This window comes from Parastagonospora nodorum, assembly GCF_000146915.1.
Source record: "Parastagonospora nodorum SN15 chromosome Unknown scaffold_33, whole genome shotgun sequence".
Taxonomy (NCBI): Eukaryota; Fungi; Ascomycota; class Dothideomycetes; order Pleosporales; family Phaeosphaeriaceae; genus Parastagonospora; species Parastagonospora nodorum.
In genome coordinates this window covers 64,801-89,752 of record NW_001884581.1, presented here as the reverse complement: position 1 = coordinate 89,752, position 24,952 = coordinate 64,801, and the positions used below count along the sequence as shown (strand labels likewise).

Sequence of the window (24,952 nt, the reverse complement as noted above, 5' to 3'; positions counted from 1 at the left end):
CCGAATCTCTTCTCTTAATCAAGGGTGTGTTCTACGTCCCTGAACTCCGAAATCTCGAGATGTCCAGAGATATGTCTGATTAAATTAACCTTGGGCAAGAATTATGTCTTTGTCCAGTGTGAATGTGCTTTAAAATGCAGAATTAGGCAATGTTATTAGATTACGCTAACAGTGCTCTGCGATAAACCTATATCAGTCTGCTGTTTGTTTGGTTCTCTTAATCGAAGGATTGATGGGCGGGTGTGTACATCTCTCCTCTCTCTGTCTCTCTCTTCCACCGCAACCAAAAAAACCCATTTCACTTCCATTGAATGACCAGCACCACCCTTTTCAAACCATTTGCATTTGCATACGTTCGTGGATGTGTACAACATATATCATCTCATAACAGTCATAATTACATACCATACATAAGATTATATATACCCTCAAAGATTCGTACAAAGGTCGTTTTTGGACACAAACACTACCACATATCAGAGTCGAGAATGTTTGCACAGCTCCCACGTTCCCTCTCACCCCTCCCTCCTTCCCACCTTTACTACCTCCCCCCATTCATATTATTCTGATTAAACTCACTCGTCCCATGTCCACTATTCCCATAATCCGGCATGACGCCATTCATGCTGATCCCATCTTCATAGCCACTATAGCCCGTCATGTCCGCCCAATCCCACTCGAGCGTCATGGGCATTTTCCACAGATCCTGGGGCACGTTGTTGAACGTCTGGTCGAACTGGCCCATGTTCATGAGGTTGTTGATGCCGTTGGACTCCATGGTGGTGGTGTTGGGGAGGCCGTTGGGTTGGGATTGCGAGTTTGAAAGCATTTGCGTGGATATCCCGGGGGAGCCGAATTGGTTTAGTTGCGGGGCGGATTGGAGGGAGGCGTGTGTGAAGTTGGGGGAGAAGGGGAAGGGCTAGAGGGACTATCAGTTTGGACTTGTTCACGTCATGCTGTCTGACTTACCTCGTTGAAGCCGTGGAAGTCGGGGTTGAAAATCAAGCCTTCCGACGCGTTGTTCTGCGGTGTTGTTGCAGCCGCGGCGCTGGCGGCAGGCGAAGATTGCGAGCCGTTCCGTCCAGTTGATAAGAGTTCCGCTGCTGTTGCTTCAATCTGTGCATCTTGCTCAGAATCACCCTGCTTCCTCTTTCGTCTTGAGGCGTGTTCGCGGTCGGCCTTCTCTAGTACTGCTCCTGCAATGCGCTCGAACTCGGCACAGACGCTGCACATGCGCTTGACACTTCCACTGCCTTGGTCGTCATTTAACATGTTGAGGAAGTTGACGACCAGCTTCATAAGCTTCAGATCCGATTTTGATCGCGTGTCTTGTGGGTTCTGGAGGATATTCGCGAAAAGTGTGACGAGCGCGGTTACAGGGAAGTATATGATCAACCACACGCATGAGAGATCGCCCTTCGGTATGTACTTGAGGAGATGGGTATCGAAGCGCGGGCAGCCTGAACACAGAGCTGCGCTGACATGAAGACTCGCGGGTTCAGTGGCCTTGCGTTCAATCCTTGGATGGCAAAGTTCGACAAACGGCTGGTCCAGTATCCATGATGCACGCTCATGCGATGAATCGTAGTCAGACAGTTGTAGTAACCAAGATGTAATACAGCGACTTGTAAAATGAGCGGAGTATGCGAGGCTTTGATGTCATGCTCGGGTCGGAACTCGAGAGGTATGGCGTCTTTCCAGTCCTCGAGCTCTCGGTCCAGTTCGCCAATGGTGTTGAGAAGCTCACCGTCGGTCTGTTTGGAGGCTTTGACGGAGTACAAGCCCTTGTAAACGTTGCTCTGGATGACAGAAAAGGTGCACATGAGGCGGAAGAGGTTCATGGTGCCCTTTCCGTCTGCCAGCGGGATGTTTCCGATGTTGTCCGCGGGATACTCACTCGGCAGCTCGACGTTCATGTCATCGTCATCCTGGATGGGAGGTCGACCAGAACGGAGACAGATACTATGAGGGTTAGCAAAAAAAACAAACTTGAACATTCAGACAATTGCTTACTCTTTGTCTAGCATGTAAGCGATCCAAAACACACGCTTCCGTTGCTCGACCTCAGCGCTGTTGAGGTTAAAGTTGGCACCTTTTTTGTGCAGACCGATGCTGTGTGCGAGTCTCATGGCCGTTGCGATGAAGAAATAGGTTGGTTGGGGGTTGGGTGTGCCCAGTAAGAAGAGTCCCTGATTGCTGTCAGTTAAATGCGCCTTGAAAAGGACAAAGGTCATCTTACAATGCCCAACAGGGCCTGAACACTGAGCAGATCGGTGTTGCGCATGGTTAGCTCCACCATGACACTCATGGCGTTCTTCAGGTACTGCCAAGCCTTTTCATCCTCTTCGGCGGGCACCAGATTGCTCATCACCCGCAGCCGATGAGCAAAGGCCAGTGCGACGTTCAGCGATGCCCACCACCCTGAGCCTTCATATGGGTCTTTGGAGTAATGTTTGTCGACTAGATGCATAAACGTGGGCTCGTGGAACAGCGGGAACATGCAGTTGAAGTTCTCAAGTAGTCCTTCAGCAGTGACAGGGCTTCGTGCTTCGGCGGAAGTTGCTTGTACACTCGGCGCTTGAATATGTCCTGGAAGACGTCGGGCCGCCATGATATCCACTTGTTGTCCTCGACGGCGGCTGTGGAGATCATGTCCCGGAACGAGTCGTCGCCGGTCTTGTCATTCACCCATTGTATGCCTTTGGGCGAGAAGATGGAGAATCCAGACGATGATCCTGCACGTTGTTAGTACTGCATGCACATTCCACCGGATGACAACGGACCAATATATCTCGTTTCACCACAGTTGTTGGTCACGAGCGAGCACATCATTTCAGCGAGGGTGTCCTCATCCTTGCTTTCCCCATTGGCCTGCTTCTCTGGCTCGGGCGAGGCGGTGCCACTTCTAGGGCTGGGGAGCGCTGGTTGCACGGGGGTTCCGTTCGCATTGGTGGGCGCTACTGATTCTCGCCTGTCTTCGTGTTCGCTGTTTCTTGGTGTTGCCGACTGGCCGGCGCGGTCTGTGAAGCGCTTCTCCAGCGTTGCGAGGTCGGTGCTGCCGTCGTCGTCTTCGGGAAGCACACCCGAGAGGCGCATGAGCGACTCCATGCGTGCCAGACGGTTCTCGAGGCCTTCAATGTACTTGGCACTGTTCCCGTCAGCTTCCGGCTTACTCCACAGACGCGCGCAACGCACCCCTTTGGCGGCTGCCGCTTCTTCTCTACTTGAGTGAAGATGCATTCCGTCTTGTAGTTCTGGCAGTGGGTGCACGAGGGCATCTTGCCGTCGCACTTGATCTTCTTCTTCCGGCACATGTCGCACGCCTGCAGCCAGTCAGCATGGTCCGACCACCTTCCAGAGGGTCTATACCCTTGCTATCCGGCGTCGCTTGGGGTCGCTCTGGTCGCCGTGGTCGCCGTGGTCGTCATAGTCGTCTTGTGCGAACATGTTGCCCTGGGGCATCTGCGAGGGGTCGAATTGGCCGCTGCCAAAGATGCGCGGCGGCGGGTTCATCATGGGCGGGCCGGGGGCATAGAAGCCATTCTGGGCGGGGTTCATGGCGGCGTGTGGGCGCAGGAGCGCGGGATTGTCAATGAGGGTGTAGTTTGTGTATTTTGTGTATTTCGTGTATTTCGTATTCACAGCTGGACCCTCTGCCCTGGCAGGTACGGGGCGTGGAGTAGTTTTGTGGGCGGCGACGCGGTGCGGGCGTGGAGGGGACTAGTGCTGGGCAGCGATGAAACGCAGCCGAGGACGCGGTGAACAGGGAGCGGGAGTATTAATGTCGCAGACTGCCATGCGACCGAATCGCGACGGCGGACAGCGGAGAGGCAGAAAGCTTGTTTGGCCGGTGTATGAGGGTGCAGGCAGGCGCGATGGGGGAACGAGGATGGTGCGGAGACGTGTGCTGCCACTACATGTCAGCACTACCATCATAAAGAAGTGCAGACTACCGCCGATGCTCCCAGGGCTGCTGCACGATCCGCCCGTACAGAGCGCCTGGCCATTCGTACCTGTCAGAGCCGTCCGCCGTAGTTCGCGCGCCGAGTGAAGCCGAGAGCGGCATAGCCCATGGGGCCCATATGACGTCCCTGCGCCGTATCTCGTACACAGGCACGGATCAGAACATCAACATCAACAGCAACATCCTCAGTCATCTCGTCCTACCTCACCTCACTCTGCAGCCACATGCATCGCTAAGCGCTCTGCTCACCCTCAACCTGACACAGCAGCAGTAAGTGGCGTTTACTTGCCAATCTAGCAGCTCCCCCAAACAAATTTACACCTGCGTGTCCCTCGCATGAGCCACGTCTGCACGCGCCTGCCCTGTGGTATGATCTTGGAACAGGTGGCTGCAATAGGCAATCCGCCAATGCTGCTGCGCCAACAGGCTGCCAACGGCAACTCCAATATCATCAAACAGGCGCCATGTTTTCTTCGCAGTCGTCGTCGCGCCCTCCAGGGATCTTGCTAATCGTTGTTGCGGATCGCAGTCACTAGTAGTCGGCACATCATGGCCCCTCTAACACCGGAAGAGCTGCAACAGCACCCCGAGTACAACCATACTATCTGGCACCTCAAACCCACGAAGAAAGGCAAGGTCCCCGTTGCCCAAGGCAGAGGCGGGCCAATCGACATTGCATATGAAGTGCACGGCTCCGGAGATCGACACCTGGTTGTAAGTACGCTCTATATTTGGCCTTGATAATGCTGCAACGCCCCATGTCAAACAGGCACAATCGTGCAACATCATTTGTCATGCGCAAATCTAGCAAGCCTCTGCCTGGCCGTTGCAGTCCATGTGCAGTAGCGCCTCCAGGCACGTTTTGTTTCGGTCGCATGGGCCGTCTCACAACCACTTCTCACGTTTCAAGTTCCTGAAATGCGAAGCTTACCCTCGCGATTTTTTTCCCCTCTCTTTCCGTCAAGTACTTACGTGTTCTGCTCCTATTCTTGCTGCCTTATGACGCGGCCTCAGTCATCGACGTGTCGTACTGACGCCATGTAGTGGGTCATGGGCCTTGGTGGGATGAAGTATGCATGGCAACGCCAGACAAAAGACTTTGCTCACACAAAAGGCGACCAATACTCTTCGCTCGTGACCGACAACCGCGGTATTGGCGAGTCGGACAAGCCCAGATTCCGCTACTCGACCTCTGAGATGGCCAAAGACATTATTGAAGTCCTCGACCATCTTGGCTGGGATAAAAAGCGCGAGCTTCACATCATCGGCATTTCAATGGGAGGCATGATTGCGCAAGAAATGGTACGTCCTCCGTAATTTCCGAATTCTTCTTGTGCGCCCATGATGCAATCCTTCGACGTTGAAGAGTTGTGCTTCGGAAACTTCGGAAGCTGTACGATCCGTCCCATGTACGCTCGCCCGCCATGGGCATCAAACGATTCCCGAACCTGCACCCCTTCCTGTAATCTCGGTAGCGTCTTCTGGGCCCGCTCCGCTCCGCTCCACCCCCATTGTAACGACCTGGCACTGCACGTGCGCCGTTCATCGGGCCGCACGTGTTCCACCCTGCCGTCGATCTTTATGCGGAAAGTTGTAGACAAATCAGAGGCTAAGCAGACACAGGCCGCTCTCATACCTGAACGCATTTGCACACTGTCACTACTATCGACGGCAGCTGGAGTATTCAGGACTACAGTGAGTCGCTCGAGCTGCGAAGCCACGCCATGATACTAAATCGACCAGGGTTTTGTCGAGAACCTGATCAACCGAGTCAACCTCTTCATCCCCAAAGCGATCGACCAACAAATCGAAAACGTGAAAAAGAATCTCTACACTCAAGCATGGCTCGATTCGCCCGACACTCTTGAGCCAGTAAAGCAAGCCTTCCCAACCAACGGTGACCGCTTCGCAGCCAACGAACTCTGGAAGCGCCAACAGCCCCAGTACTTCCAAAAAGCCGGGTTTATTTTACAAGCCATCGCCGCGGGCTGGCATCACAAGTCACCCGAGCAGCTACAGCAAATTGCCAAGACGGTTGGCAAGAAGCGCATCATGGTTGTTCATGGTACACAAGACAAGATGATTACGTTCCCGCATGGTGTGGTGTTGTGGAGGGGTTTGGAAAAGGGAGAAGGCAAGACGGGCAAGGAGAATTGGTTGGGGATTGAAGAAGAGGAAGATGTTTGGCAGGAAGGTGAGGTGGAGAAGCATTTCATCAAGGGGCAGGGACATGTCATTCCGGCAGAGATGAGGGGAGAGTGTAACAAGTGGTTGGAGGGGTTGTTTGAGAGGGGTGAGAAGTTGAATCAGGAAGAGGGCGTGTAAGTACATTAGGGACTGTTCGCGTGAAGCGGCTGTTGGCATGCGAAGAATCGACGCGAATACATGGTTCGGATGGTGTCATTGCTTGGCAGTCTTCCCTCATTCCCGCCCTGCTTCTGTCGCTACAGTTAACTGAACAGACCACAACGACCCACAAGACGAAATCGCGCAGCATTTCATGTGAAAAAAAGTCCAGAAATCGATATCGAAACTACACCGAGCCTCAAACGCGAATCTGCAGGCGCTATAGCCTCTTGTCAATGTTGGTTGACAAGCTTTGATCGACGTCGCTAAACTCCTTCATCCTATCTCAACCAGGAGCTAACGGCAACCTACACTGCAATAGGCAGCTCGAAACTTCGCCAATACTTCGGCACTGTGATGAGCTCAACATGCCGCAATAATGCTTGGGAATTTGTATGGCAACGGCTGAACTATGACGATTGAGCTTAAGGGTACCCTGGGGTGTTCCTTATAAATCTACTAAGCCTCACGCACGAGGCACTTTCGTCCTCTGTGGGCGTGAACCATATTTGTCGTTAATAAAAGAGTTGGTTCAGGATACAGGCATTGAAGATGCGATTAATACTGCCTTCGGCCTTGAGCGTCGTCGCGTCGTGTATCGGCAACGCCGCTGGAGACAGCTACGCAAACAATCAGAATGCAGTTGTCGTCGACTCGCCTCAGGTTTCCGCCAACTTTCCAGATGTCGAAGGCGTTCAATTGCTGTCGCCAGCTTTCCTAAGCAACGCCACACTTCCCTCGACTTGGGCGAATGGCACGTCCGGCCCCACTCCACAAAGCACACTGGGTATGTTAGATTACCACCTCTGTAGTTTAACCATGATGACTGACTTGAGTCTCCAAGAGAGTTTTGTGAAAAGCATAGCGAGTCGCAACGGCTGGATCAATTACCACGACGAACTCAACTCAGAAGAAGGTCGCTCGATCCCGTACGTCACTTTATCTAACGGCAAGCACAGCGACAAAAAACTCCGTCTCTGGCTCCAGGGTGGCCAACACGGCGACGAACCCGCTGGTGATCAAGGAGCTTTGGCCCTTCTCGCAAAATTTGCAAATGATGCACAATGGGCTTCCAAAGTGCTCGAAAAGATCGACCTACTGATCCTACCGCGCTACAATGCCGATGGCGTGGAGTACTTCCAACGCCAACTCGCTTCGAACTATGACCCAAACCGCGACCATGCAGTCCTACTTCGTGAACAGACTCGTGCAATCCGACAAGCTCAGTCAGACTTCGATCCTCATATTTTCATTGATGCACATGAATATACCGGTGTTGGCCCAGTAGCTCAGCGCTACATCCGCGCTCAAGACCTGCTCGTGTCAGCAAACAAAAACCCCAATGTAAACGCCAACATTCGCACCCTCAACCAGGACTTTGTCGAAGACATCTTTGTAGCAACAACGGCGAAGGGCTTGAGGGTTGGTCCGTACTTCACAACCAGCGTTGCGAACGGAACGATCACAATTCAGGAACCAGATTGGCATGCGCAGGCGAATCACAAAGGCGCAGGAAACTACCAAGCTCTGACCTTCCTCGTTGAAACGCGTGGTATCCGTCTTGCAGCCCAACACTTCCAGCGGCGCGTCGCATCCCAATTGATCACATTGACGACCATCATCGACAAAGCTGTGTCGGAATTCGAAAGCGTATACGCAACCATCAATTCCGGGCGCGAGGCATTCACCGAGAGTAACGACGACTTAGTCGTCCTTGATGATTATCAGATCACTTCCAAACAGATTCCCTTCTTCGAGAAAGACTCAGGAAAACTGGTAAACGTCACAGTGCGCTCGCAAAACTCCGACCCCACACGCATCCTCCTAACCCGTCCGCGCCCACGCGCATACATCTTCTCCCGCGCCTTCGCTACTGTCGCGGAGCGCTTGCGCATCCTCGGCGTAAACGTCACCCAGCTATCTGCCGACTACATCGGTACGGTGGAGGCGCTGGTCATCGAGACGGCTGAGGTGGCGGAGGCTAAATTCGAGGGCATTGCGCAGACGAGCGTGACCACGAGGACGTCGACCAGGCAGGTGAAGATTCCGAAAGGGGGGTTCTGGGTTGATACGAGGCAGAAGAATGCTGGGTATGCGTTTGCGTTGCTCGAGCCTGAGGGGGTGGGCAGTGTGGTTAGATATAATATCGTGCCGGGGGAGGAGGGGGATGAATACCCCATATTCCGCGTCATCTAGACAGAATCTCCTCAGTCCAATATCCAAACGACCGAAATGCTCATTTCCTCATTGATAGTCATGCCACCTACTCAGTTATCATAAAATCCAATATCCCAATCATCGACACAATCTCCCCAACTCGTCGCATCATCTCTCTCATCGTACACACCTTCACCATTCAACTCATCAAATCTCGCATTCTGCTCCGCCTTCCACGGCGCTAACGCTTTCTCCCGCCCATGTGGCCTATAATCCGCTCTCTGTGACTCAGCAACGCGTCTGCCCGCTTCATCCCTCACCAAATCCCGCCACTCCTGCCCCTTCCCCTGACAAAACACCTCTCTTAATTGCACCAGACATCCCACGTCACCGGCACAATACGCGACAATGTCAGCGGGAATCGGGCGCTGATTGAACACCTCATACGACCCACCCAGCTCAGGCTTAAACAACTTTTCGCCCCTTGATTTCGCAGCTTGCCAGGTAGACGTGGCGCTGCAATTCTTCTCCACGCACCTCGCCAGCCCTATGACTGTCCTGCGTAACGCAGTCTTTTCGCGCGCCGCGCTCTCCATAAGCTGCACGTCTTCGACGCACTGCAGCGCAACGCCATAGTGCGCGTACAACGCGTCGGAATCATTGCGTACGTCGAAGAAGACCTTGGTGATCTGACTGTCTTCAAGAACATGCTTGAGCGTTTTGCCCTGGGAACTGGGGGTGGTGAAGGCCAGTGCGCCGAGTGTGTGCATGTCGATGAGAAAGATACGTGCGGAGGACGGAAGGAAGATGGTTAGAATGGAAATGGAGCCTGAGCGGGATAAGGGTACGCCTTCGAGATCAAGATATATAATGGGCGATGATGGGTTTGATGGGTTGTGGTGGGTTTGGAGCCAGTCGACTAGAGCGCTGACTTGCAGCGTGGTGTCGATGATTTCTGGGCTGGGTTGATTCATTTTCAACGCGTGGGTGGATTGCGACGCTGGAATCAGGGATGGAGTTGAAGAGTGCAGGTAAGCCCTCCGCTTTGACTTTGCGGAGGTTTACAGCTCGAAGAACAGGCATGGATGTGGTTCGGATATGGTTGGACAGTGTAGGTTACACTGCATCAGCTATCGTCCTGTAGACACTGGTTCACGAGATGTATGGGGGAGAGCATCATCACCGACCACGCCGCAAACCTCACAACGAGCCTTGTTTGGGAAGGCTCCTTGGATGAGTACCCGTCTTTGTATAAAGTACGCACAGAACCGCAGCCATTTATCTAATTTACGCACGACTAAAAGGCACAGCGCATAGATCTCACCGTCGAAATATTCACCTTGCTTCCGATCACTACGCAGCCAACCCAATAACCTCCGTCTTCAGATCTTTGGGCCAATACGCCTGATCCGTCCCATTCCTGCGTGTCCCGACATTATACCCCGGCTGCACATCGCCATTCGGGAATTGCAACACCGGCTTCGGCACGACGAATGTCGTATCCAGATTCTTCGACGTCCTGGGTTCGAAAAATTCGGGGTTAAATAATACGTCGGCGTCATGTTCGTGCAGTATTTTGAACATGGCGGGCAGTAGATACAGCATCATGTGGTAGTGCCGAAACACGGGTGAGCCGTGGCGTGTGAATAGCTCGTGCCAGATATCGGCCGGGTACGTCCCGCAGGATTTGACGAGCCATTGGGAGTAGTAATTCAGCGCGACCTTGAGGATGTTAGTATGTGTTGTTCAATGGGGGGACGGGGGTTGGGCTCACGTCGACTCCGTAGCTGCCGCCATGCTGGCTTTTCTTGACGAGCGCGTCGAGAACGGCGGCGCTGCCGCATACTCCCGTGCTGGCTTTGTTAGCTGGAGATACAGTGTGCGAGATTCGATTCTGAAACTTGCCAGTAGTCAGCGTTGGGAAAGACGGGCGTTACGGCTTCGCCGTGGCCCATGGCTTTTCCGTATTCGAGGGATACTCCACAGCACTGGCGGTAGGTTAGCTGAGATGTGAGCGTTTTGGTTCCGAGGTGGGTTACGAACCGCATCACTGATTTTGGCTGCCAACCAGATCGATGCGTCCAGGGACCATGCCAGCCGTAGCAGTTTTCGCGGACGTGGATGATGCCGTGCTGACGGTCCTTGACCAGGTCGAAGATGGCTTGGCGGCCGAAGCCGAGCTTTTCCATGACGCCGGGCTATGGTGAAGTCATTCAGAGTTTTTCAAAAGAAGAAGTGGTAGTTTAAACTCGAAGCCAGCGGCGCGGAGTTCACGAGAGTCGAAAGACTTACCCGATACCCATCAACAACCACGTCTGCTTCACGAATGAGCGCTCGGAATTTCTCCTTATCTGCCTCGTCCTTGAGATGCAAGAATGCATTCCACTTCCCCCAGTTCAAGTCCTGGTGCACCGGCGTCATGTCAGTAATTTGTGGCGACACAATCCTCATAACGCTTGCGCCCAGCTCAGCCAAGCTGCGGCAAAGAGACGGACCAGCAATAACGCGAGTGAGGTCAACAACCTTGAGTCCCGCGAGTGGACGCTTGGGGGAAGACGGCAGGCTTGAATTCTCGGGCCACCATCCTGCAGGTTGCGTGGAATCATTGTCTTTATGAATCTCATACAGACCGACGTCGTTCTTGCCTTGTTCGGTCGCAAAGTACTCATCTGCCGTGTATGCAATGGTTCCTGCCTGTCGGTATTGCTCGTTCATCAGTTCGTCCAAGTCCGCTCCGTTGTGCTGCGAGACAGCGGCCTGGATCCTTTCCACAATGGCCTCATAAGTATCGGTATCTTCGCCATCAAGTGGCAGTCCCAGAGCGGTCAGGCAATGGTCGGGGTTCATGCTGCCTGTTCAGAACATGAGCTGATAATTCTTTGTAGTGTTTAGGTGTGGCAAGTACCATGGATGTGATAGTATCGGTTGTCTTTTGTCTTGTAGATGTTTGTTGCAAGCTGCCTATACAGGTTGCCCAGGCTCCTGTGCAGGTCCTGGCTAGGGAACAGTTTGGATTCGAGTGGACTTAATGGACTGAACGGTGTGGGTTTGCCCTCTTGCACTACTTGCGCAATCAAAGATGACATGAAAAAAAGGGAGGCGTGATCTCTATGTCGAATTAGCTCAATGACATGCGAGTCATACTCTTTAGAGTTCTTGAAAGTATCATATGCTTACGTGTTGATTGTGACATCGACAGGAGCAACACCGTATTTACGAGTGATGAGACCATTGAGCATAACCGCTTCAAATCCCTTTAGCGCTGAGATGCTTTCTGAAAATCGCCAGTTGATTGGGATACTTGGTGTCGCATGGCCTTCGAATTTGACGTGGCTATACAATTCCTCTGCATTCTCGGGCAAGTCTTTGACCAAGGGGTTTTGTATGATGCCCCTCAGAAGGAGGTCTGCCGCTTCGTGAGGCACTGAATAAGTTTTCCCTGGAGGCATTTGGATTTGCGAACTCATTGTTGTGGTCTGATTGTTGATAGATGTTTTGAGGGTGACAAGATAGGTAGTTGGTGGAGTAGTGGGGCAGCAAGGTATTTTCGGTTATGCCACAGGATTTCCAGATGTGTTTATATTCACACTACAGTAACATACCTATCATTTATGGGGTTTCACAGGGTTTTTGGCTGCTCAGACTCGTTGTACCTTACTATGCCCGTCAAGTCGAAGATTCGACGGTGACAATCGCTCCGTCGCCATCCATGGCACGGGCTCGCGTGCGCGCGTGTCTAAGGGTAGTAGCGCTGACTCACTGAGACGAGCATATATACTGAGATCGTCACCCCAGTTCCGAGGGAGTCCCGGAAGGCATGCAGCGCACCCGTGCCGAGGGTGCGGTTAAGTACCCCGCTTTCCATCTGGCTGGAGAGAGAAGCATCCGTGACTTCCGTCGAGCTATCGAGTCAACATTCGAAGATCTAAGGCGTTGACGCGTATGGGTTTTCCTACTTATAATGAGCGACAGCGATCCATCCAAATAGACAAAGTGCTACGCCACACAGTACGATTGTAATTAGCTCTACAAAAACCCTCCACTGAACTTTGTTCTTGCTTTCAAACTACCTTTCTGAACTTGCAACCATGGCCTCAGCATCAAAATCACCCCATCATGTCGGACCTACCACCCTTCGTCAAGATCCAATTCATGCCAATCGCCATATGAGAGTTATTTGTGCGGGTGCGGGTGCATCGGGCATTTATCTCGCATACAAGTTGAAGCATTATTTTACAGACTTTTCGCTTAACATATACGAGAAGAATGAGGACATCGGCGGTACCTGGTACGAGAACAGGTACCCGGGCTGCGCTTGCGACGTACCCGCGTGAGTCTTAGTCTTGTCTTATTGCTCAGTGCGTTAAGATACTAAGCTAATCCTCAAAGTCATAACTATACTTACTCTTTCCATCCTAAACACGATTGGTCAGCTAATTACGCTGGTTCGAAAGAAATCTTTAACTATTTCTCGAACTTCGTGGATACTTATGGATTACGCAAGTACATCACTTGTAGCCGTAAGGTTGTTGGCGCTACCTGGAATGAAGATGCTAAAGAGTGGAGCGTGAAGATCTGTAAGGCAGACGGGACCACTTTCGAACAGGGCTGTGATTTCTTCATCAATGGGTCAGGTATTCTGAACAACTGGCGATGGCCTGCGATTCCAGGCCTCAAAACTTTCAAGGGACCGCTCTTGCACTCTGCTGCATGGGATGATAAAGTCGATTTGACTGGTAAACATGTTGGTCTAATCGGCAATGGCTCTTCCGGCGTCCAAATACTGCCACAAGCTCAGAAGTACTTCCACATGGCTAACTCCCACGTCTACACGCATCACTAACGAAGAACCTAGAGTTGCTTCACATGTAACCACATTCATCCGAGAATTGACATGGATAAGCCCTCCGATAGATATGGGATACCGTGCGTACTCTGATGAAGAGAAAGACGCATTCAAGAATAGGCCAGGAGTTTCACTTGCAATGCGAAAAGCCACGGAGAAAGCAATGACGACGGGTTTTAAAGGTCTCCTCAAAGACAGCGATGCCCAACAGGTTGTGAAGGCATATTCGAAACAACAGATGACGACAAAATTGAAGAAGCCGGAACTCATATCAAAGCTTATCCCTGATTTTGCGGTAGGATGCAGATGTATTACTGTTCGTTTCCCCGGCTTTTCACATTCTAAATGTGGTGCTGACTGTTCCTCGTACAGCCCGGTACCGACTATCTCGAATGTTTGGGAAAAGATAACGTGACTGTGGTGTATGGCGAGATCACCAACATCACCACGGACTCGTGTATCACGAGCGATGGCAAAAAGACTCCATTGGACGTGTTGATCTGTGCCACAGGATTCGACACCACATTCAAGCCTCGTTTCCCTGTGATCGGTCGTGGTGGCAAAGATCTTGCTACAGAATGGACCGAAGAACCTCGCAGCTATCTAGGCTTAGCAGCTCATGGCTACCCAAATTACTTCATGTATGTTTCCAGCCTCATGAAAAAAAAACGTCCAGAAGCCCTATTGCTAACTTCGAGTTCCTAGGTTCCTCGGACCAAATTGTCCCATTGGCAATGGCCCAATAATCTTTTCAATTGAGATCCAAGGCGAATACATGGCTCACATCATGAATCGTTGGCAGAAGGAGGATATATCGTCGTTCGACCCAAAGCTGGAAGCCGTGAATGACTTCATGGAACAGAAAGATCTGTTCATGCCTACCACCGTGTGGAGCAGCGACTGCCAGTCCTGGTACAAGGATCCCCGCTCCAGAAGATTACAGCCACCTGGCCCGGCTCAACACTGCATTATATGGAGACGCTTGCTAACGTTCGGTACGAGGATTACGATGTGACATTTGCAAGCAAGAACAGGTTTGCACATCTTGGGAATGGAATTTCTCAGACTGAGCTCAATCCGCATATTGACGAAGCGTATTACATCCGAGAGTTTGACGATGGCTCGTCGGTGTGCAGGAATTTGCAGAGCACGTACAATGTGAAAAGGTGCGATGAGTTCATCAAAGCAACAAAGACTAGTCGGCTATAGTTTGAGACACGAAGTCGATCGAGTGAACGCGTTTGGGGAGGGATGTATATTAATTCAATCCATATTCTACCTTAGGACGGTATCAACTAGTATCAGTGAACCTTGCCGATGACCTGCTTGTTCTTCAAATGTCACCATAGTGTACGTACGTGAAGTAGGTTGGAAAATGTAACTCCATGGTTTTATTTCGTTTTAGTTTACATGTTTCTATCTCTGGGACACGTGCAAGATGATGTCCAGTGAATAGTTACAACAAATCTCTCCTTAATTTCACAACACCCACTGCACCGAACAAGAGCGTGATTCGCAAACGCTAACAACTGGGTCTTACAGAAACCGCAGGAAAGGATCAATTTCATATCATGGCATAGCCTTTGATCTAATTGCGGTTTAGAGTGCAGCCTAATTGAACGTCGCTTTGAGAGATTGCGGGGAAGAGCATTTGTACTTTCCGCCTATTTCGTCCGCGATTCCTACCACGACTGTCATGACCATGAACCTGAGCATATCTCAGTAGGTACTGTACAAGATCAGCCGGCCCCGTCATGCTGAAGGAGACGCGAAGTTCGTCACTCGGCCTGATCCACTTTTTACGCAAGCGCCCGCTCGATCAACCGTGAATACGTTGAATACGCTACGTTCTTCGGGCCGCGCGAGAGTTGTCAATGTAGTCTGCCTCGTGGGGATTAGCGGTCATGCAGGCAACACATTCCGTACCCCCACGGCCCGATTGAGCGAGTCACTGAATTGTACTAGCGCTGACTCGCCCGCCCGCGTCACACCTGGGGTCTTCCCTGTCTCATCTAAAGTCAGTCGTGTCGCGGACCAAAATCTGGTTCATTTCAGCACGTGCGACTGCAGCTATATTGAGTGTATATATCAAGACCATGGCAATCCGCCGTCCAATCTACAGCAACAATTGAAAATTTACTACAAAAATCATGGCTTTTAGCACAGAAGCAGATTTTGACAAGGTCGGTGCCTCTGACCTTTCGATGAAAACGCGGACTAATGACAGGACAGGCCTATCAATCAGTGCGCACAGCCTTTGACAATGGAAAAACCAAGCCAAAAGCGTGGAGACGGCAACAACTCAAACGCACATGGTGGATGATCGAAGACAACAAAGACCGTATTGCCGATGCGATTTACAAAGATTTGCACAAACATATCCAAGAAAGTCGCATGGCTGATATAGCCGCCGCACAAGACGAAATCCTGGACACACTCAAGCACCTTGATGAGTGGACAAAGGATGAGAAACCATCGCGAACAAATATTCTCAATTTCCTCGGTGGCGCGACTGTGCGTAAAGAGCCGCTCGGCGTCACTCTAATCATCGGAGCTTGGAACTATCCGATGCTGCTCTTACTTTCACCCATGATAGCTGCCATCGGAGCTGGCTGCGCGATGATTCTGAAACCTTCGGACATGGCGACCGCTTCTCAAGAGCTTTTGATGGAAATAATCCCACAGTATCTTGACCAAGATGCCATCCAAATCATTAGCGCAGGCCCCGCTGAGATGGGCCGCATACTGACCCATCGCTTTGACCATATATTCTATACCGGATCTCCGAATGTCGCAAAGATTGTGTATACGGCTGCGGCAAAGCACTTGACACCAGTGACACTCGAACTAGGTGGACAGGGTCCATCGATCGTGGCCAAAACAGCTGACATCGATCTAACAGCGAAACATATCGCAGCAACAAAGTTCATGAATGCTGGTCAGGTAAGAAGATCTCGCATACGCGCTTTACGAAGCGAGGAGAGGCCGTGGCTAATTTGATTCATGTAGATTTGCCTCAACGTAAATCACGTTTTTGCTGATCCCTCAATTCGCGGCGAGCTCGTTGAGAAGCTCGGAAAATATTTCGATTTATTTAGTGGCGGCCAAGAACGGCCAGAGCACTATACGCATATCGTGAACGATCGAAACTTCAATCGACTTGAAAATCTCCTGTCTGAAACAAAAGGACAGGTAGTCTATGGAGGAAAACGTGACAAACAGACACGTTACTTCAGTCCAACCATCGTGACGGATGTAAAGCCCGGCGACTCCCTACTCTCTGAAGAACTTTTTGGCCCAATGCTTCCTATCATCGACGCAGACTTGGATACGGCAATCAAGTACACACGAAGCGGAGAGCATCCGCTTGCAATTTACGCTTTCACCAAGGATGCAAGCGAAAAGGAGCGTATTCTAGAAGAGACTCGCTCTGGAGGTGTGACGTTCAACGACTGCGTTTTGCATGTCGCCGCACACGATGCGCCCTTTGGAGGAGTTGGTAACTCAGGCATGGGTTATTACCATGGTCGTTATGGTATTCTGACTTTTTCACATCTGCGAACATACATCAACGCCATGCCGAGCTGGATGGAGCCACTGCTCGACGCACGGTATCCGCCGTATACTGTAGCAAAATCGAACAAGATGTCGCCTCCTTCGAAACCCACATTTGACAGGGAAGGAAACGATTTATCGAGCGGAGCATCCTTCAAAATCGCCGGGCTAGCAGTCATGATTGCAAGCATAGCTTATGCTCGTAGTCGGGGATGGAGTGGCTCATTCATCGATATTCCTTCGTATTTTAAGTAAACACAGCCGCTGTCATTTGTCACTTGGAATATAGATGCGTGTGTTAAACGATGTAAATTTACTTTTGCCCTCAGATCCTGCAAAGTAATTATGCAATTCCATGTTCTTTTAATGCTCAGAGCCGTTGATCGTCTTGAACAGTTCGTGGAGGTACAAAGATAGGTGTCGCAGTGTTCATCCTGTCAGTATGTGAGACACTATACGGATGGGTTCTATCAACGTAACGTACTTACCTGCAGTCTTCACTGCCCTCAAGAATTTCAGCTGGACCTCTGAAAGATCACTGGTGGCATTGCTCTCGTTGATGCGCCGGGTACTAACCCAAGAGGATATTGTTAAGTCGGTGCACTGTGACGATTATGGTTGGCTGAAGATTTCTTAGACGCTGAAGAAAATCATGTTCGCTATGTCTCTTGTGTTTCCTGGAAAGATTGGTGAAAAGGAAAGTCCTTCCGATAGCTTGCTGGTTTGCTTTCATGATCAACCCCAATCGTATAGCCAACCGAGAATGGTTTAGAGCATGATCGACATAAGCCACCATGTGTCTTCAGTACTTGTGCAAAACATGGCCTGCTCATTTCGGACCTTGCATGAAATGATATATTCCAGCGTTGTCATTCCACTGAACCGAGCGAACGTCCTGTCCCCGCTTCGCACAGATGGAGCTTTCGGCAACAGTAATCATGTAAGACTACTTGCATAGTGATATATATGTCCATGCGAAGATCATATATGACTTGCTATTAGCATCGGACATGTGATTGCGAGCACATATCTCACAACCCCGGCTCGGAAGCAGGTGTTATCGAGCCGCTCGGCGGAACTAGTAAGCGCTATAACACAAACAGGTACAACCTTAGCATGCGTTGCGGTATCGTCAATAGTCTGGGTAGTCATACTCGAGCTGCAGACATGCACATGTGCAATTGATATGTGAGTGTCTGGATGCAGGAAGCTGTATTAAATAGTCTAGAAGTACCTTCCCCTAGTAGCGTGTACCCCAAAACTCTGGGGTTTGCTTCTTATTTTTTGCTGCAACAAAGGGTTTTCGATCGGCTTAGAGCATTCACCATGCTACCTAGTGAAACTCAGTAGATCATGAAAGTACATATGAACAAAACAGGTGCAGGATGTTATTAGATCATAACGCTGTCCTTCATTGTGACTTCCTCTCATCTAAACAACGCCATTGCTCTTGAGAAACTTCTTTGGCACATCCACGTGAACCGCGCGAATGAACTCTGCAAAGCCCTTGCCGAGGCTGTCCAAGAGCTTCGAACTACTCACTCCTCGACCCAGTGGACCGTATATGACGTAGTGGACAGCATAGATCTCCGGAAACTCGATCCTCTCAACCGCATACGAGTCTTTCCAGTCCTTGCCCATGAGCTTCTTGATCTTATCGATTGTTAACAGCGAGCGAAGCCAATCCCACTCTTCCTTCGTCTGTACAAAGAAACCACAGTTGACGTTGCCTCCCTTGTCTCCTGATCTTGCAAGAGCGATGTCTCCAAGAGGCATGCTGACTGTCTCGCCAAAGTCACCGAGGGCGATCGGATTCCTGGGATCGTACGAATCACGCGGACTCAAGCTTTCTGTGTTCTGTGGAGAACCAACACTGTAGAATTGGCTCTCCTTGTCAGAGCTCAAAATGTGGACGCCTTCATCCAACTCGCTCTGAAGGATCGTAGCTGGAAAGAATCCGAGATATGGTTTTGGGAAGGCCGTACGGAAGTCTAGCGTACTATGCATACCTATCACATCGTTAAAGGATTAGAGACTGGTGGAGAGGGTATTCGTACCTGCAAAGTGTTGCATGCCGTTGTAAAAGAACGCATGAAAGAACTTCTCCAGGGGAGCAGATGTTTCGGCCTGCGCAAAGATTCGCAAGAAGGTTGTCGAGGCCAACTGCGAGTCCGGATTTTCCTTGGGTACTCCACATCTCTGAAAGTCTAGCTCCTGAAAAGCGTCCAAAACGCCCCATTCTTCAAGTTTACCGCGCAACTGCATTTCCTGATAATCCCATTTCCATGATGTTGCATGACCGGTTGCGTTGAGAAACATTTCGCATTGGTATCCGCCTTCATAGAAGATGGCCAGTTTGGTCGTTGATGGAGGAGGGTAACCTTTGACTCCCGACACGTGGACACGATTGGGTTCACGCTCGTTGACGATGCGCGTATTGCTGATATCTGCCTTAACGTCGCTGTTGAGGTATATGTTCCCTTGAAGTTCACTGATGACACATGTTGTAAGTACCATGTTGTAACTTAACTTGCATGTCTCATACGTAAAGTAATGGGACTTGCGGTCTGTTGGCGAGAGAAAAGCGTGGACTTACTAAAGAAATTGACACTTGACTGTGTCGGCTGTAACGACCCCATTCAAAGCGTCATGTTTGGTCACAACGCATTCTCCGTTGTTTAGAATCTCAACTATGGGTAATCCGAGATTCTTGAGGCTCTCCACATTGTATTTGTACGCGCCAGCAAAATTAGCGCCGGTCACGTAAGTGCTGCATTCGATCAGATGACCAGCGATTAACGCGCCCGCAAGCTGATCGAAGTCATCATCTTTCCACTGATGCCCTATATTCTAGTCAGATGTGTCTCAACGCTGTGAGGTGCGATTACAGAGCATCTGAGAAACATGAATACTCACACCATGCGGCCGCACTAATCACCGGCGAAGCGTCAGCAACACGTCCGCAAATAACGATGTCTGCCCCTTCGTCTAGTCCTCTCTTGATGGCACCTAAGGACCAAAGAGTTAGAATATTTCGAAAAAACGGACCGAGAAGAGAGCGGCATACGGTACCCCAGGTATGCATTAGCTGATACAATGGGCATGGAAGAGGTCTCAAGAAACCGGGTGGCGATGTCATCAAGATGGACGCCGGCGTTGTCTTCATCCAGATGCTTGTATTTGCCCGCCCTCAAGTTTTCGAGGATAAAATCGACTCTTCCCATCAAATCGTCTCCAGACACGTATGCAACCTTCAGATCGAGTCCTTTCTCCTCGATCTACATTTTGATCATGGTTAGCAGTGAGATGCGTTTAAGGCTAGTCTTGTTTACCATCGCAAGCGTCTTCTCCGCCAAACCCTTAGGATTTAAAGCACCTCCATTCAGTACGATCTTGATGCGCTTCTCATTTGCAAGTTCAAGCGTTTGTGTGATGCCGTCCAGTGCAGTAGGCATATACCCCGGATGTTTTCCAGCACGATAAAGGCTTGCATTGGATGCTAGGTTTACCTCTACATTTCTTTGGTTAGATCCGGATGTGCAGAAAGTCTCAGAACTCGAGTCGGGCTCGTACCTGCAAGATAATCGCCTGTGATGACATCGACCGGGCCGTACTTGGCTTGATTGTACATATGAACTCCAGGGTCGGCTGGCATATCAAAATTAATAATCTGAGAAGAGAAACTGGAATGAAGCTCGTCTTACAATAGGCGCCAGAGCAATTGGCAACTCGTACGGCGCGCTTTGCCATGATTGCGATCACAATTTGGTTGGCTTCTTAGAACTGAAAGTATATGGTATCGAGCGATTGATCACTTGCACAATCGCAAAGGACGATAATGCGTACTTCAAGGTGCTGAACACGTACTTATTAAGGTATAACAATGTGAGCATGACGGTTAGCTACAGCGCGTATCCGATGCGTCCCGAAGATCATTGGACATCGTTTGCGAGTCATCGCCCGACCTGAGCTGACGCGGGGTCTCTTCGGGACACTCTCCGCGCCGAACTATGGAAGCTGCAGATCAGCCTTGTCATTTATGTAAGGTTCAACTTAAAGTAGTCGAGGCTTTGTGCGGCAGTGCGGATATGACGGACGAAAACAGGAGAAACAGCTCAGCGCGCCCTGAACGATCTTGACCTTCGAGCTCTCCTCACCATGGCTCCTTGGTGATGCGCATGTGTCTCACTGGATAGGAAACGTCTCAAGACGTTCCCGAGAAGCTATTGAGGGGGCGATGGTCAGGGTCACGGACCGAGTCGGCGCAATTCAGCACGAGCCAGCACGAGTCAGCGCAGGCTGGCCTGCGCATCTAAACAAGACCTCTGTGTCACTGCTTCCCCAGGTTCTTGTCACTCAGTCATGTCATGCAGGCAGCATGTCACCTTCCGCTCCTGTCAACAATGCGTTCCCTCCTTGTAGCGTACATGCTTATGCCGAAACCAGTGCTGACTGTGGCGCACATTGTATCATTGCACGGAAGCGTGATCGGGACAAAATAAACCAGAGAAACAAGCATCGACGGGAGCAAGAGTACGTCTTTCACCTCGAGACAAAGGTTCATCGACTTGAGAACTTGCTGCAGCAACAAAATCCGGGGAATGGCACAAATCATGAAACTCCCGTTGAAGCCGAACAGGCGGCAGATACGATTCTCCCGAATGTGTTGGAAGCTGTACCATCAGTTGCAGAGACATCTAGTTTACAACAGATCGTAAGCTCGTTGGCAACAGTCGATCACGGAAGTGCATTCGTCACATCTGCCCAGGTCAGGCCGGCTCTACCGAACCTAGCCAGTCCTCATACCACGACGCACAGTCTAGCAGCACAGCGAAGCGGTTGTCTGTTGGTAAGAGAGGCACGGATGCAGCAACTACTAGATGCACCAGAATGGCTCAGGATGCCTCTAAGCGACATGAGCACGATACCGAGTTTCGAAGCTTCCTCTCAGCTGGTCAAGACTTTGCTGCAACTGCAGAAAGATCCCGATTCGCCCACGTATTGTCCAGCGGACCCCAAGCCCATTGACCTTCTTTACGCCGGCTCTAGTAATATACTTGCGAACGCTGTTGTGGCCGGTGCGAGTGATTTGCCACTGCTACCTCCAGAAAGATTTGCCTCTTCGTGGATGGTATACAAGTTCTGTAGGGTAAAGTCACCACATCCTTCCCACTCCTAGATACAATGGTTAACGATTCAATCTCTAGTGGCTGGTCTGGCCTTCCCGCGAAACATTCTGCAATCTCCCAGACTTCTGTCGACCGACGCTCCTACAGCTTACAGAAGCACACAAGGTTGAATTTGACTTCATTCTGTGGCCCCGGTTCCGTGACAATCTCATAAAGCACGGCGCCAAGTTTGATTTGGAGAGACTTGTGGGATTTCTTGCTTGCACATATCGTATTCGAGGGTGCTTCAACAAGGAATTCATCTGCCGTGTTAACGACGGCGATCTGCAGATTTGTCCTAGCTTCTACGAGCAAATTAGCAAGATAGAAAATTGGGGGATTTTAGAATCTTTCTGGCACAAATATCCCGACCTGGTGGAGGGTCTTGATACGAATCTTATGTTTCGTGAGCAAAACCTGATGCCAGCCACATCTTGAGCAAGCGATTTTATAAGCGTACATAAGGAACCAGATGGTAGACCTTGATACGTCTCCAATGATTAGTCCTCACACAAGATCAGTGAGTGAATCATACAATCTGCCTCATCGTTTGACTATCTCAAAAGCCACTATGATTATCGTTACACACTGGCGACATCTCGATCATTCGGAAAGTGTGTTATCAAACCAAAAGGCATGGCCACTAGTCCATAGTTTTATGGCCGCTGAAAGTCGTCATAGCATTCTTGCCCCCATCTTGAATGCCAATTCTAAAGAAGGATGGCGCGCTCCTGATCTGTGCCTGCATGAATTTAGATAGCCATGGGAGCTCGATATGCCTTGCCTCGCCAGCCCATATGGCAGAGACAGCAGCTCCAGCCACTTGCTGTGAAGTGAGTATTGGATTGAAGAATTGTGATGGAGTGCTCAAACCCGTGAACATATTTGTGGCGACGATGCTCGGGCACAGAACTGTGCATCGCACTTTAGGTGCGTTATACACGTTCTTGAGTTCACTTTGCAAGCCTTCGTGCAGAGCCAGCGTTGCAGATTTTGATGCAGCGTAGTCCACCATGCCCGCAACCGCTAAATACGCCGCTTGCGGGTGTTAGCAGGCAAAGTCACGTACGCTTTCAGAGTGCGCGAACTTACTTGCTGAAGCCATTGTTACAACGTGGCCGTGGTTGGCTTTGACCATGGATGGGACAAACTCTTTGTAACACATGGCAACTCCGATAGTATTGACGCCAAAAGTCAAATCGAGATCGCGTTTGTTCAAATCTAGCTGCTCTTAAATTCCGGTGTCGTAATCGCAGCATAACACAGCTTACCAAGGAGCGGCTTTCCTCTCACAACTCCCGCAATACAGCAGAGCACCGTCGGATTACCCCATTTTTCTCTTATTTGGTCGGCTGCCACTGTCAGGCTGTCGGCATTGGTAAGGTCGCACTTGAAATACTCGACATTGGCGGCTGTTTTGAAGTCAACAAAATGTAGACTCATGTCAGAGGGAGAGGCACACGTTTGGAGTATGTGAGCGGCATCACGTCTAAAACCGCAATTTTGGTGCCTTTGCTTGCAAGCTGCTTCACCATATCACCGCCGATACCGCCAGCACCACCAGTAACGACAACCATCTCTTCGTCCCAGTTAAAGGCATCTGACACGCCATTGTTGAGAGCGCGCTTGTTCAATATGTTGACCAATCGAACCGAGATGCTGTAAAGGATGATGTAGGCACATTTCTTGACACTGCCACTGATCGCAGTGATCTCAGGTCTATAGCCTCGCGAACCTTTCTTCAAGACAACCGATAATTCTTCGGGTTTCGCATATCCATATGCTGCCTAAAACTATAGTCAAAGAGAGTCTTAGGAATTGCTTCTAGGAGTTTCACTTACAACGAGAGGGATCGTAAGCCATGGGTTGAGAACACTACTGTACACAGCAGTGACAACGTGGTCGAAGGTCAACATGCTGATAGCGAAGGAAGGAGAAAGCTCGTGTTCGAAGCCTATTAGGCTATTTCCACGGAATGTTTTGCAAGCTCAAACACTCCCTAAATGTTCTCCAAACAGTCCAGATCCAATGAGGCTAGCCAGGCGAGGGGCCATCTCCGTACCCAGGCTGAAGCTCGATTTGGGAGCAGCTTGTCACCGTGGTCAGCCTCCAACGTGGCGCTGTGACTAGCGAATTCTCCGGTCCTCCGCTGACATGGAAACAGCACGACTAACTTGGCGAGGGCTGGGAGTGTTGAGCTTCCTTTCCGTATGGCTCCGCTCCGCTCCGCACATAAATTGGGGCGACAACATTAGCGCTGACTCACCGAATGGCCGGGGTTCTGAAACACGGGCACTGCCATTAGGCATGAGCTTGCTGCACTTCACGAATGCCATGTCACTATTTCAATACGCAATTAGGTGTTTCTACACACCAGAACTTCTTTCAAACTCTTCAAAGATTGCGTGCGTACCTCAATGAGAAAATCAAGATCTTTGCCTACACTATTTACACCGGCTTGGAATACACGACTGATGCACCCATCGTGTAGCTGTGAAATCAGCGTTTGATGCTGTCGACATACCGAGTTTTGTTGGTATTCAGTGAGTCAGTGCCCGCTTCCAGAATCGGACGCAGATACAGTACTTTGTCGTTGCTCTAGTCGGCCTTGGCAGTTTCTATATTTTCAAGCAACCAACACGTGCGAGTAGCGGGATTCTCATGCCTCTTTCCCTATGTCGAATTTCTCGTCCTGGGTGGTGTTGGCAGTGGTATTGGCCTCGTACTGTCTTCGGCCTTGCTGCCCCTATCACTCTTCGCGTGGTTCGGATCTGGCGGATTAGCAGTCGTCTTCGCCTTCATTGCAGTCATTAGTCTTTCGTTGGATTGCCTTCTCCTCGACCAAAAGAGACGCACGAATGCATTGAAAAGTCGCGGGATATCAAATGAATCTATACCCAGCGAAGAAGTGGAATG

At 50.5% G+C, this 24,952-nt stretch overlaps 16 protein-coding genes across 16 annotated transcripts; 9 read left to right on the top strand and 7 right to left on the bottom strand.

Annotated features, from left to right (window-relative positions):
• Nucleotides 1–375: 375 nt before the first annotated feature.
• SNOG_14662 (hypothetical protein) lies at nucleotides 376–3,558 on the bottom strand (the record flags this gene model as incomplete). The annotated part of the gene is made up of 9 exons (XM_001804793.1): nucleotides 376–919; nucleotides 970–1,506; nucleotides 1,620–1,962; nucleotides 2,014–2,189; nucleotides 2,240–2,540; nucleotides 2,570–2,735; nucleotides 2,784–3,141; nucleotides 3,174–3,323; nucleotides 3,370–3,558. 9 exons carry the CDS (start codon nucleotides 3,556–3,558, stop codon nucleotides 542–544), a joined length of 2,598 nt encoding a protein of 865 aa, XP_001804845.1. The 3' UTR covers nucleotides 376–541.
• A 524-nt stretch (nucleotides 3,559–4,082) lies between these two features.
• SNOG_14660 (hypothetical protein) lies at nucleotides 4,083–4,304 on the top strand (the record flags this gene model as incomplete). Its single annotated transcript, XM_001804792.1, has 2 exons — nucleotides 4,083–4,234; nucleotides 4,262–4,304. The coding sequence occupies 2 exons, from the start codon at nucleotides 4,083–4,085 to the stop codon at nucleotides 4,302–4,304; spliced, it is 195 nt and encodes a 64-aa protein (XP_001804844.1).
• A 209-nt stretch (nucleotides 4,305–4,513) lies between these two features.
• On the top strand, nucleotides 4,514–6,289 carry SNOG_14659 (hypothetical protein; the record flags this gene model as incomplete). Its single annotated transcript, XM_001804791.1, has 3 exons — nucleotides 4,514–4,678; nucleotides 5,009–5,266; nucleotides 5,708–6,289. The coding sequence occupies 3 exons, from the start codon at nucleotides 4,514–4,516 to the stop codon at nucleotides 6,287–6,289; spliced, it is 1,005 nt and encodes a 334-aa protein (XP_001804843.1).
• A 573-nt stretch (nucleotides 6,290–6,862) lies between these two features.
• SNOG_14658 (hypothetical protein) lies at nucleotides 6,863–8,506 on the top strand (the record flags this gene model as incomplete). Its single annotated transcript, XM_001804790.1, has 1 exon — nucleotides 6,863–8,506. One exon carries the CDS (start codon nucleotides 6,863–6,865, stop codon nucleotides 8,504–8,506), a length of 1,644 nt encoding a protein of 547 aa, XP_001804842.1.
• Nucleotides 8,507–8,517: 11 nt separating this feature from the next.
• Nucleotides 8,518–9,441, bottom strand: SNOG_14657 (hypothetical protein; the record flags this gene model as incomplete). The annotated part of the gene is made up of 2 exons (XM_001804789.1): nucleotides 8,518–8,573; nucleotides 8,658–9,441. The coding sequence occupies 2 exons, from the start codon at nucleotides 9,439–9,441 to the stop codon at nucleotides 8,518–8,520; spliced, it is 840 nt and encodes a 279-aa protein (XP_001804841.1).
• Nucleotides 9,442–9,479: 38 nt separating this feature from the next.
• SNOG_14656 (hypothetical protein) lies at nucleotides 9,480–9,753 on the top strand (the record flags this gene model as incomplete). Its single annotated transcript, XM_001804788.1, has 3 exons — nucleotides 9,480–9,498; nucleotides 9,527–9,578; nucleotides 9,612–9,753. 3 exons carry the CDS (start codon nucleotides 9,480–9,482, stop codon nucleotides 9,751–9,753), a joined length of 213 nt encoding a protein of 70 aa, XP_001804840.1.
• Nucleotides 9,754–10,199: 446 nt separating this feature from the next.
• Nucleotides 10,200–11,934, bottom strand: SNOG_14655 (hypothetical protein; the record flags this gene model as incomplete). The annotated part of the gene is made up of 4 exons (XM_001804787.1): nucleotides 10,200–10,302; nucleotides 10,373–10,665; nucleotides 10,760–11,315; nucleotides 11,645–11,934. The coding sequence occupies 4 exons, from the start codon at nucleotides 11,932–11,934 to the stop codon at nucleotides 10,200–10,202; spliced, it is 1,242 nt and encodes a 413-aa protein (XP_001804839.1).
• A 621-nt stretch (nucleotides 11,935–12,555) lies between these two features.
• SNOG_14654 (hypothetical protein) lies at nucleotides 12,556–13,310 on the top strand (the record flags this gene model as incomplete). Its single annotated transcript, XM_001804786.1, has 2 exons — nucleotides 12,556–12,797; nucleotides 12,986–13,310. The coding sequence occupies 2 exons, from the start codon at nucleotides 12,556–12,558 to the stop codon at nucleotides 13,308–13,310; spliced, it is 567 nt and encodes a 188-aa protein (XP_001804838.1).
• Nucleotides 13,311–13,476: 166 nt separating this feature from the next.
• SNOG_14653 (hypothetical protein) lies at nucleotides 13,477–14,522 on the top strand (the record flags this gene model as incomplete). Its single annotated transcript, XM_001804785.1, has 4 exons — nucleotides 13,477–13,608; nucleotides 13,686–13,954; nucleotides 14,019–14,199; nucleotides 14,316–14,522. The coding sequence occupies 4 exons, from the start codon at nucleotides 13,477–13,479 to the stop codon at nucleotides 14,520–14,522; spliced, it is 789 nt and encodes a 262-aa protein (XP_001804837.1).
• Nucleotides 14,523–14,924: 402 nt separating this feature from the next.
• Nucleotides 14,925–15,069, bottom strand: SNOG_14652 (hypothetical protein; the record flags this gene model as incomplete). The annotated part of the gene is made up of 2 exons (XM_001804784.1): nucleotides 14,925–15,021; nucleotides 15,044–15,069. The coding sequence occupies 2 exons, from the start codon at nucleotides 15,067–15,069 to the stop codon at nucleotides 14,925–14,927; spliced, it is 123 nt and encodes a 40-aa protein (XP_001804836.1).
• Nucleotides 15,070–15,463: 394 nt separating this feature from the next.
• Nucleotides 15,464–17,123, top strand: SNOG_14651 (hypothetical protein; the record flags this gene model as incomplete). The annotated part of the gene is made up of 3 exons (XM_001804783.1): nucleotides 15,464–15,496; nucleotides 15,546–16,256; nucleotides 16,323–17,123. The coding sequence occupies 3 exons, from the start codon at nucleotides 15,464–15,466 to the stop codon at nucleotides 17,121–17,123; spliced, it is 1,545 nt and encodes a 514-aa protein (XP_001804835.1).
• Nucleotides 17,124–17,688: 565 nt separating this feature from the next.
• SNOG_14650 (hypothetical protein) lies at nucleotides 17,689–18,060 on the top strand (the record flags this gene model as incomplete). Its single annotated transcript, XM_001804782.1, has 3 exons — nucleotides 17,689–17,808; nucleotides 17,871–17,949; nucleotides 17,972–18,060. The coding sequence occupies 3 exons, from the start codon at nucleotides 17,689–17,691 to the stop codon at nucleotides 18,058–18,060; spliced, it is 288 nt and encodes a 95-aa protein (XP_001804834.1).
• Nucleotides 18,061–18,299: 239 nt separating this feature from the next.
• On the bottom strand, nucleotides 18,300–20,323 carry SNOG_14649 (hypothetical protein; the record flags this gene model as incomplete). Its single annotated transcript, XM_001804781.1, has 5 exons — nucleotides 18,300–18,814; nucleotides 18,926–19,329; nucleotides 19,465–19,711; nucleotides 19,936–20,146; nucleotides 20,201–20,323. 5 exons carry the CDS (start codon nucleotides 20,321–20,323, stop codon nucleotides 18,300–18,302), a joined length of 1,500 nt encoding a protein of 499 aa, XP_001804833.1.
• A 923-nt stretch (nucleotides 20,324–21,246) lies between these two features.
• Nucleotides 21,247–22,047, top strand: SNOG_14648 (hypothetical protein; the record flags this gene model as incomplete). The annotated part of the gene is made up of 3 exons (XM_001804780.1): nucleotides 21,247–21,582; nucleotides 21,687–21,717; nucleotides 21,758–22,047. 3 exons carry the CDS (start codon nucleotides 21,247–21,249, stop codon nucleotides 22,045–22,047), a joined length of 657 nt encoding a protein of 218 aa, XP_001804832.1.
• A 632-nt stretch (nucleotides 22,048–22,679) lies between these two features.
• Nucleotides 22,680–23,141, bottom strand: SNOG_14647 (hypothetical protein; the record flags this gene model as incomplete). The annotated part of the gene is made up of 2 exons (XM_001804779.1): nucleotides 22,680–23,074; nucleotides 23,129–23,141. The coding sequence occupies 2 exons, from the start codon at nucleotides 23,139–23,141 to the stop codon at nucleotides 22,680–22,682; spliced, it is 408 nt and encodes a 135-aa protein (XP_001804831.1).
• A 334-nt stretch (nucleotides 23,142–23,475) lies between these two features.
• SNOG_14646 (hypothetical protein) lies at nucleotides 23,476–23,952 on the bottom strand (the record flags this gene model as incomplete). Its single annotated transcript, XM_001804778.1, has 2 exons — nucleotides 23,476–23,823; nucleotides 23,878–23,952. The coding sequence occupies 2 exons, from the start codon at nucleotides 23,950–23,952 to the stop codon at nucleotides 23,476–23,478; spliced, it is 423 nt and encodes a 140-aa protein (XP_001804830.1).
• Nucleotides 23,953–24,952: the final 1,000 nt, after the last annotated feature.